The 11374-nt window shown below is 31.9% G+C and overlaps 1 protein-coding gene across 1 annotated transcript; it reads left to right on the plus strand.

The window, feature by feature from the left end:
* The first annotated feature begins 2367 nt into the window (after nucleotides 1-2367).
* LOC139520187 (NADH dehydrogenase [ubiquinone] 1 alpha subcomplex subunit 13-like) lies at nucleotides 2368-11105 on the plus strand. Its single transcript, XM_071312659.1, has 4 exons — nucleotides 2368-2523; nucleotides 6442-6520; nucleotides 9745-9816; nucleotides 10820-11105. Exons 1-4 carry the CDS (start codon nucleotides 2433-2435, stop codon nucleotides 11022-11024), a joined length of 447 nt encoding a protein of 148 aa, XP_071168760.1. The 5' UTR covers nucleotides 2368-2432; the 3' UTR covers nucleotides 11025-11105.
* The last annotated feature ends 269 nt before the right edge of the window (nucleotides 11106-11374 follow it).

Raw genomic sequence — 11374 nt, forward strand, 5'->3', positions numbered from 1 at the left:
TATCTGTTTGAATGGAGGCTGCTTACAAAGCACTAATTCTTTGGCGTAAAACGAACAACCATGATGTGAACAGTCATCTGAACATTAATTTTGAAATGTCTGACATTGTAAAGTTCGACTACAGTAAAAGTTGTAAAATGCATTTTTTTGTACAAAAACCCTTGATTTTGTTATTAAAATTGTGGTTATATTAATCATTTTTTTTTCAAATATTTTTTTGTTCGTTTCAATGCCAATGTTATCATTAACTATGTTTCAATAATATTATACATATATTTTATTATATTTCATCTAAAAAAAGAGGCTGATTTTTCAAGTTTTAAAAAATCAAGGTGTTGCAATACTTTTTCCATATGTATAGGTCAATTGGGAATGAGTTTGCATCTTGTTTTGTTATGGAATCATCTTCTCTAAAACTACTGCCTATGGAGCAAATTTAACCAAAGTTGGCCACAATCATCAATGGGGTATGAAGTATACAATTGTGTCCAATGACCTGGCTTGCTGACAAACATGGCTGATTGTCAGTTCTCTTGAAAATTGCTATAAATATATAAAAACTAGCAAAAAAATGACCAGCAAAACATGATCAAACTTGACTGAAATTCTTAGTCTACTGCTTATATGAAGTTATTGCCCTTTAATAAATATTTTTTTCATTTTTTCACATTGTTGCCTTTTATCTCAAAAGCTATATAATATAATAAATAGATAGAAACTTTAAATGGCTTAAATGATAAGTTCAACAGGATCTATGAAAAAAAATGACAGCTGAAACTTAAGTTAACTCATTATTGGAGTTATTGCCTTTTAAAGTTAATTTTCACCAATTTTTTTTGGCATTTATTGCATATATTCTGTAATAATAATGTAATCCTAGATATCATCCTCCTGATCATGGAGGGTCATGGGTTGGAACTCATCCCATTTTTTTTACAATCAATGCTTTTGAATTTTGACATGGTTGGACTCCCCATTTAATCTTGGTTGACACACCCCTTCCTCTCCCCCTTTTAAAATGGCTGAATCCATCCTGAGTATGTGGTGTGGTATAAAAATGAATCCGGGTTCGTTCGCGCCCATTCACGTTCGCACCCACTCATGTTCGCCCCCTTTCATTTTCGCATCCTACATGTTCGCGCCCAATTTTAATTGGTTTTGTGTTTAATATAACTTTGTTATCAAGTTTTGGCAAGTAGTATTCTTATAAGTATAAGTGTTTTCATTGTCTTAAAATAAAATGAGACAGCATTTTTTGTGGTTTGAATAAATCTTAATCATGTTTTGGATAGTGTATTGTTAAAAAAAATAATATTCCTTTCTAAATAAAGTGGGATTCTGTCAACGTTTTATTTTGTGTTGAATAAGTTACTATTAATCATGTTTTGGTTAGTGTATTGCATAACTTTGTTTCATTGACTTGTTTCAAAATGAAGTGAGATTCTGACTACGTTTTCTTTTTTGGTGTGTTGAATAAATTTTATCATGTTTTGGTTATAATAGTGTATTGCTATATTTTATTGTTTCATTGTTTCAGATCAAAGGGACCAAGCTGTTAAAAACAATTATCTTTTGTGTTTTTCATTTAAAATCTTTTACTGAGGGGGGATAGGAGGGGTCTTGATCCCGAAATCCCGGACTTGAAAAAACGAAATCCCGAGGCCCCGAATTTAAATAAAGCAAATCCCGACATCCCGAAATCCGAAAAAAAGGATTCCCGGATCCCAAAAGGGTCAATCCCGAAATCCCGAGCTTAAAAACACCCGATCCCGGAGTCCCGATAAAGGTCCTATCCCCCCTCTTTACTCATACCAAGTTATAAATACCTCAGTATTTACACGAAAGCAATTAAAACAACCATCATGATTTTCCAACTATTAAACTGGAATTGGAATTAAAATTGGGCGCGAACGTGTAGAGTGCGAACGGACCTTGGATGCGAACATGCGAGGTTCGAACGTGTAGGGTGCGAAAGTATATTGGGCGCGAACGGACCTGATACCTATAAAAATAGGTGGTGGGAAGTTGACTGCTTTTAAAGGACCAACTTTTAACAATTTTGGCTGAAAGGAAAAGATTTTAACAGCGGTGGAACTTTTTTTCCCATGTAAAGACTATATAAAAATCATATTTTTCTGCATTGAAAGAGTAAGAAATTAAAAAAAAAATTCTACAGGACCTAAATCCCATTTATAGGACATTTGGTCACTTCAGTTTTTTTCTAGAATATTAACTCATAGTCTTTGGTTTAGAAAGAAAATATTTGATAAAATCAATAGTGACTGTCTGAATGTCCTTGTTCGACTGTTTTATTTTGCTTAATTTCAATGTTACACGGATTAAAAACTTGCTTGGTCCGAAATTGGTCAAGATATTCTATATGTGCCTTCAGTTATCTCCCTTGCGACCTCCAAATTTTGGAGTCTCCGAGGATGTCGAGGATCGGGTACACTCAAGATATGCCCCCGCCTGGGGGATACAAGCCGATACAATATGAAAAACTAATGCCTAAACAAGGAAATGGTATTATTAAATGCTTTAATGTAGTCATAGTAAACATGTATTCGTGACTAGCCTGGGTAACACACCTGAATAAATCAAATTTATTTTTTAAATCGTCATTATAATTCAGTTATTGGTGATTCTGATTCAGTTCAACAATGCATTTATGATCACAGATTGAGCCAGGACCCAGGCTAGTCCACTGATATACATCTTTTCAAAGATTTTTACCAGTTACCAAAATGACATGAACAATGTCAAAAATAGACCGATACATAAAGACTTTTTAAAGTATTATCAAAATATGACGGTGTTGCCATCAAAAACTTACTCTGTGTGTGTACCTGTCTAATGAAAATTTTAAGGATTGCGTAGACCCACACAGTACATGGTTAAACAATTTCTTCACCTGCTTTTTTATTACTAATTATAATCTTGATCATTTGATGATAATACATTTAACGTGACGGTACCCAAATTGCACCTATTTTGATAGTTTTTTCAACTACGTTTTTTTATGATCAAGACAAAAATTTCAATTTTGTGTTTATTTTGTAGCTGTATCCTTCTTTATTATATAGGTACACCAATTTGATTTTCAATTCATATGGAATCATAGAAAAATTGACCTGAACTAACCTCCAAACCATCAATGATTCTGTAATGAGGAGTACCCAAAATGCATCCATGCTTAAATTAGCATCGACAAAAGTCGAATAACAAAGCTTTTGTTTATTTTTTTCAAATGTTTTGAACAATTGGATATTGGTCCATGCCTACTCAGGTTCTTTTTTTAAGAAATGGATACTTGAAACATATATGTATTTGCTAATTTTTAAAAGAAGACGTTTTGATGACGTTTCGGTACATTTTGCTTTTTCAGTAAACACTTCATCTGTTGATAAATATCGTGAACGTTTTGTGTATATCTTAATATGTTTACCTATGTTGAAAGACATGCATATAGTATCAAATCATAAAAATACAAATTGTTTAGTCTCTAGGAGATCTTGTGAGATTTCCGCTGCTATTTTTGCTAAATAGGTGCAATTTGGGTACCGTTACGCTAATAGCCATATATAAAGTTATATAAAGTACTAAACTCACATCAACAGCCGATGATATTTGCATTGCCATAATTTATTCACACTCTTCTTATATACATATCACACTTGGTGTTTACAGTTAATTAGTCTTCATTGGCAATTGCTGTCAATCAATATCTATCAAATTTTGAAAAGGCCTAAGCCTGGGACTTACTTCAATGAGTGATTTTCTAAATCACTAATTCAAGTAACATTATGTCCATAAAGGTTGGAAGAAAGGGTTGTCTTTCTTTATTAATCACTTATTTAAGTAGTACAAATTAATCACTAGAAAGAGTGATTTAATTTTATTGTACTTTAAATATAGAACACTAATGATCCAGGGACTAATTATGTTGCTAAAATTATCAAAACCAACATCTGTGTTGATAGGATGACCGGGTCATTTCAGGTGATGACCTTGTACTGAATCTAGGATAATGACATAAAAATCACTTGTTTTAAGTATTACTAGAACACACCCGCGAAATCGCGGGCATTCAGAGCGTAGTTTAAAGTACATGTAAAGTGTTGTTGGAAGAATTTTGTAAAATACAGAATGACTGGAGAATTTCAGCAAAAGTATCATAAGTCATAGGTTATTGGGGACAGGAAAATGTTTTTTTACCCTCCACCTTTATTTCCAAAGTTCCCAATTTTTGGTTTTCTATAAATTTCAATATGCAGAGGCGGATTTAGGGGGGGGGGGGCAGGGGGCCCCGGTCCCCCCTTTTTGGGAAAAAATTGGTTGCTTATATAGGGAATCACTGAAGCGTGACTGGAGCGGGCCCCCTCTTAGGTCAGTCAGTGGGCCCCCACTTATGAAAATTTCTGGATCCGCCACTGATATGAACATACATTTAGTATGTTATGAACATTTATCTAAGTAAGGAGCCTGTAATTCAGTGGTTGTCATTTGTTTATGTGTTACATATTTGTTTTTCGTTCATTTTTTGTACATAAATAAGGCCACTAGTTTTCTCGTTTGCATTGTTTTACATTGTCATTTCGGGCCTTTTGAAGCTGAGTATGCGGTATGGGCTTTGCTCTTTGTTGAAGGCCGTACGGTGACCTATAGTTGTTAATATCTGTGTCATTTTGGTCTCTTGTGGAGAGTTGTCTTAACATGGCAATCATACCACATCTTCTTTTTTTTATGTAATCAATGAATTTTGTAAAAGATTTAATGATTTAATGACTGAAGAATTTCAGAAAAAGTATCAAAAGTTCACATGAATAATTTTAGCGCTTATCTGTATATTATGAACATTCACTACTATATAAATAAAGCGTATTTACTTTCAATTCTAAGTTTACTAATCGATCCATGGTGATCATTGATATAGTATACAGACCCTCTCTATTTAATAAACTCTGTGACCGCCGTGGATAGTAAACTTGAAAATGATAGCACATAAAATTCTGAAAATACACTTTATTCGTAGTACATGTATATGTATGTTCAAAGTATACAGAAAAACGCAAACCGGAAGTCTAATCTGACTTAAAATTTCGTACAATGACGGGACAATATCCGGATGCCTTTTTTCTTGTTTTTCTCCTAAAATAACTCAATCTGAATAATCATATGAATGGATGACAAATGCGACTATGCACTGTACCTATAGGACACAGAGGCGTGTTGATTAATTTATTCTGGAAAGAAGAGAAACGACACCAAAAATGAGGTCTTCTCGTTTAATAGTTTAGATACATTTGTACCTCAATTTCCTTTCCAAAAATCACTTCTTTAAGTACATGTATCATTATTTTAATAACCCCCACTCATTTCAACACCCCTGACCAGTGAAATTTTGATCGGGAACAGTAGAGTTTTATTCCAAAATGTACAAAATGTACATAATCTGAAAGATGAAACTTACAGGAAAAAATACTTCCACTGCTGGGAAAAATCTGTTAAGAAAGTATCAGTTCATTATGTTAAGCCAAAATTATAGAATTTTTTCAACTAAAATAGAATTAGCAGCTAATTGATAGCATCAAAGGCATAAACCTTGCTACTTAAAAGAAGCAAAAAGTCTATTTTTTTCAATTTTAATGATGAAAAGATATTATCTAAACCTGTGTGTTTAAAATTTTGGTAAAACTACAAAATCACAATTTGTGACAAGACTACAAATTTACTACTCAAATAAGTGACTTATATCAATAAGTCCCCTGACTGAGGAGAGTAATAAGTCATTCTTTGATAGTTATGTTATCTTTTGTTACATTATTACAATGAAAATAAGGATTATATCCGGGACGGATGCAACTGATTTTAAGGAAGAAGAAATTCATGAAATTAAAAAACTTGACGCAATTTTCCTTAATATCGCAAATATTGAAATAGCATTTTAGTCTAAAATGACAAATTAGCAATAGTAAATGCAAGTAATAATTCTGAATTTACAGTATACTAAGTAATAACATGTAGGTCAGAATTGTTCTATGTTACAAAAAAAACAGGAGGTAAAATACCAAATTTTGTTTTATTTATATAAGACCAGAATTAAAAATCTTTTGGTTTGTCCAAACCCTACCCAAGGTTGAGACAGTGGGTAGGTACAAAACTGTAGGTAGGTGGTTTTTTTTTTATTTTTTTTTAAAGAAATTGAAGCATCGGGTGTTTATTAGTCTTCATGCTTATCTGATTAAAAAAAAACTTCTTCAAATTAGGACAATAAAAGAATTTGAGTAGTCAGCTTTTTTCTGGGTAGGTAGGGTTTGGGCAAACAAACCTATTCTTTTTTATGGCCTGATATATATTTTGAATGCCTTTCACAATCTGATTGTTGTTTCTTTTCAAGTTTTCCTGTCAAACTTATATATATTTTCTTTAATCATTTTTTAGCATTTATAAAGTTAGCAGGATTGGTTGGCTTCACTGGATTTGGAGTAGTTTCCTATTATCAAACAAGAAAAATATGGAGGTATGGTTTAGAATTGATATTTATCATGTAACAAATCTGCTTGATTATATGCCTGTTCATCATGTTCATATTAATCTTTTGAGCAAAGTTATTTTAACATTTTCATGATTTATGGAAGTTTTAAGTATAGTGATCAACAAAATTCCAGTGAAATCATGGATTTGAAGTTTATTTATTCATACATTCCTTTTATTTTTATGTTCTCAAAATCCTCTGTCAAAAGATTTACAAACAAATTAATCTTTAAACATAATTTATGTTTGCATTGAATAGTTTTGTCAATATGTTCAAAATTCAAATATTGATGTCCACAATAGATAATATAAAAAAGAAGATGTGGTATGATTGCCAATGAGACAACTATCCACAAAAGACCAAAATGACACGGACATTAACAACTATAGGTCACCGTACAGCCTTCAACAATGAGCAAAGCCCATACTGCATAGTCAGCTATAAAAGGCCCCGATAAGACAATGTAAAACAATTAAAACGAGAAAACTAACGGCCTTATTTATATAAAAAAATGAACGAAAAACAAATATGTAACACATAAACAAACGACAACCACTGAGTTACAGGCTTCTGACTTGGGACAGGTACATTGTACATTAATGATTGTACAAAAAATATACTTCTGTCATATAATGACAGTCACAACATTACAATAATGTAGCCTGTATGGATTGTAAAAAAGTAAAAATCACGAGATCAGTCATTGTGACAGGTGTCTTCATACCAATCATGCCGTAGGTAAAAAAGTCATGGACAAAAAGTTGAGGACGAAAAGGCAAAAATTCAGTTTTGAGATAACTATTCTTTGAACAAGAAAACACTAATTTTAAAAATAAATTTTAGATTTTTTTCTTGAACTATTATATTTGAAACAACTTTGTATTTTAAATTATTCAATAAATATCAATATGATCAAATAATTGTTATGATAACAAAATGTCAAAGTGATTTGGTACTTATAAATGTAAAAAAACGAAGAAATTATTTGAATATCTATACATATTCACAAAATTGTTTACAAATTATATTGTGACTTTTTGTCCTATAAAATTTGTGGCTTTTTGTCCTGTGACTTTCTGTCTGTTTACCTATAAAAGTTACACCCTCTTGTATATACAGTAATGCATATTTTTTTAAGTCAATGTTGCTATTGTCAGACCACATATATACGTTGCTTTTGTCATTATTTTTGACAGATAAAGTTACAGAACAAATTTTGCTTCCTGACATTTTACAATACTTCAGAAATAATATAATGCTACAGGAAAGATCCACAATAAGATTAATAAATATTTGTGTAAATAAAACAATTTCTTAAGGGTTGAATAGTTATGTCTTAAGTAGACTATGAAGTCTTGTTATCATACTATCAATTTGGCAAATTTACTTGAGTTTGAAATAAACTTTTAGTCTAATTCATAGTTATATTCAGCCTAAAGTATATATATGATAATTTATATATATTATAGTCAGAAGTTTTGTGCTTGGGTTCAGATTGCTTGCATGATTATCAGATGAGTGATTCACATTTTATGACCAAACACATACTTTACTGAGAGCATCGCAATCTTTCATTACCAAATTGAACCAACTTCTTTGTCAATCACCAGTAGGATATACATCTTTTTTAGTTCCTTTATTTATATACAACCTATTTAACATAGTCTTGTAAAAAGCTTGTTATTTTGAAACAGATAGGCAAACATTCTTCAGAAGGTACTATAAATTCAGAAATTATTCATATTTTGATGTTTTCTTTATTAATGCCAATTATGCAGCAGGATGAATATTCTCAATAATAAGAACTCATATTTGATACATATACTTGTATGCAGATTTCCTGAAATCAAAATAATAAATCTTGCATTTTTTATACGACCGCAAAAAATTTTTTGCGATGTATAATGCTGTCATGTTGTCGTTGTATGCGTTGTCGTCTGCGTCGTCGTCGTCCCAAGACGCATTTAGTTTCCGGACAATTACTAAAGTTGTAATCAATGGATCTCTATAAATTTTTACCAGATGGTTCAACACCACTAAAGGAAGGTTGGGATTGATTTTGTGGGTTATGATCTCAATAGTTAAGAAAAGTAATTAGGGGCCAAAAATGAGCATTTTTGCAGTTTTCAAACAATAACTTGTGTTCAAGTGTATGAATCTCTCTGAAATTATTTAACAAGTTTCCTTACCATGAAGGGATGGTTAATATTAACTTTGGGGGATTATGGCTCAAAATTTTTTTTTGAATTAGGGGCAAAAAAGGGGGAAAAAGTAGGTTTTACTGGTCAACGGACATTTAAGACAATTTAAAAACCGTGTAAGGGAGGTAAGTCAAAAACATTTAACATACAATGTTCAGATATACCTCCCTTACACTTCTTGTAAATTATGTATAAAAAAATGTCAGGTTTTGGACTAATTGCAAAAAAAGAAGGGGTGGTAGTAGTTTTTAATTTTTTTTTTTCCAAATTTCTCAAATTCCAAATTTTTGAAAAGTTTGAAGAAAAAATCTTTAATTGCACAATATTGTGCAATAGATTTGTAAGATCTTGACATTTGTTTTGTGTCAGAAACTTATATTATGTCAAAAATTTGATCACAATCCGAATTCAGAGCTGTATCAAGCTTGAATGTTGTGTCCATACTTGCCCCAATTGTTCAGGGTTTGACATCTGCGGTTGTATTAAGCTGCGCCCTGCGGAGCACCTGGTTTAATCATTCTTCAAACATCTCAATAATTTCTGAATTTAATTTACCCTAAATCAAATACTGCAATGTTTGAAAAATAGCTGCATGGACAGTCAAAATTGGGTTGAAAGTTTAGAAGCTCTTAAATTTCTAGACCAAAAAGATTATTGCGGTTTAAATAGATGAGCAGCGGGCCTAACAGCTTCTTGCATAAAGTTTGTGAGAACCAGTTCTGCTTGTAATTAAGTCAGTTTTTAAACTTAAATCTGAAAAAGTAGGTACTGTGGATTCATTTATTATTGTGGGTACCAATTTTCTTCGATTGAGGAAAACTTGCATATTTGTGTATATTCAAATTCTTGGTTTTGGCAAAGTCTGAATCATGCCTTTGGAAAATATGTAATTCGTTGAACATTTCATTTTGTGGTTCTCCTGTACCCACAAAATCCACTTACCGTAAATTAGGATCCAATGAATATTAATGAATCCACAATATTTGACTGCTTAATTAATTCTTTCAGATTAAGAAGGGTGGAACAGAATGATGCTAGATTTGCTGTAGAACCACTCATTGCTGCAGAGCGACAAAGAAGGTATTTTGAAGTTGAAGATAAATGTATTATTACCTGTTCCTTGCAAAATTTTATTCAAATATAGACAAAATTTCTGTAATGTGTAAAGTTGTCCATATTATGTACAAAGGAGATTGACCTTACATTTGTACTAACTGTACAAGGAAAAATTTTCGTAAACGTTTTCTTAGCTTCTGTGAAAAGGAATTATCAGTAATGCTCCAATATAAAATTGAGCATGGAAATGGGGAATGTGTCAGATAGGCAACAACCCAATATGAGAGTAGAAAACAGACGAAAGGCCACCAATGTGTCTTCATTACAGCGATAAATCATGCAACAAGAGGCGTGCTTTAGCTGGCCACTAAACAAAAATGTGTACACGTTCAATGATAATGGACTTCATACTAAACATATAAAAAGTCAAGCAATAACAACATGTACATAATTTAGAGTAGGATGTCTAGACTTAGCATTGATCTTGTTTGTAACAAGAGGATCTTATATAGCCAAATTTCCTTAGAACAAGGAATTATTTGAATCTGGAATAACTTTGAATTCTGGAAAATTAATAAGTAATTTATGATGAAAAATAACCCAACTAAATAGGGTTAGCCATGCGTGCAGGCTAAATGGGGTTAGTTAGTTCATACTGAAATGATAGTGAGCATAAAATTAACCTTAGCCATGCGTGCATGGCTAATCCTATTTAGTTGGGTTAGATTTCATCATACATTTCTAATCAATTTTCCAGAATTCAAAATTATTCCAGATTCAAATAATTCCTTGTTTTAGTGGAAAAAACCCGACTTAAACGGAAATGGAAATTCAATTCTTCAAGAAATTGACCACTTCTGTCTACTCTCTTATAGGACATGTAGGAGAAGTCACTTTCTCCCTCTCCAAAATCCTAGGTTAGGCCCTGAACAGCTAGGAAAACATTCAAAACAAAACTTCGAAATTCAGGTCCAATTTCTGATTTTTTGAAATATGACATTGACAAATATACAAATGTTGTTTTCAGTACAATGATGCATTGGAGGAAAGTCAGAGATGAAGAGAATGAACTGATGAAAAATGTCCCACATTGGAAAACTGGTACCTTATATGGAGAACCAGTTTTTTACAATAAACTGGGCAGATGGGTGGAACCTAATTTTGCAGAATACTATGCTCATGTTAGTTCAAAAACAGCTGTTAACCACAGAAATGAAGCACGCAGACATTAAATAAGCTAATTCTTAGTTTCTGAAATTATATGTATGAATGTAATTATAAATGTTTGTTAAATACAAAATGACATACTTTTATTTGATGTTTATTTAATCCAAATCCAAAACCAAATGTTTAACAAAATGTTGACTTCTATATACATGTTCTACTATAGGAAGAGACCAATGTCATTGAGCCACAACTCCACTGACACCATACAAAGTCGGATATATTTGTGATATGACATCATCATGTTTAAATGTAGTGTTTGGTACTTCCTTTGTCTTTGAAACATTTTTTTTCAACAGAAAACACCCATTTTTTAGAAAATATTCAGATTCTGAGACTTTTATCGGTCTGTTTATCA

This window comes from Mytilus edulis, chromosome 4, assembly GCF_963676685.1.
Source record: "Mytilus edulis chromosome 4, xbMytEdul2.2, whole genome shotgun sequence".
Lineage (NCBI taxonomy): Eukaryota > Metazoa > Mollusca > Bivalvia > Mytilida > Mytilidae > Mytilus > Mytilus edulis.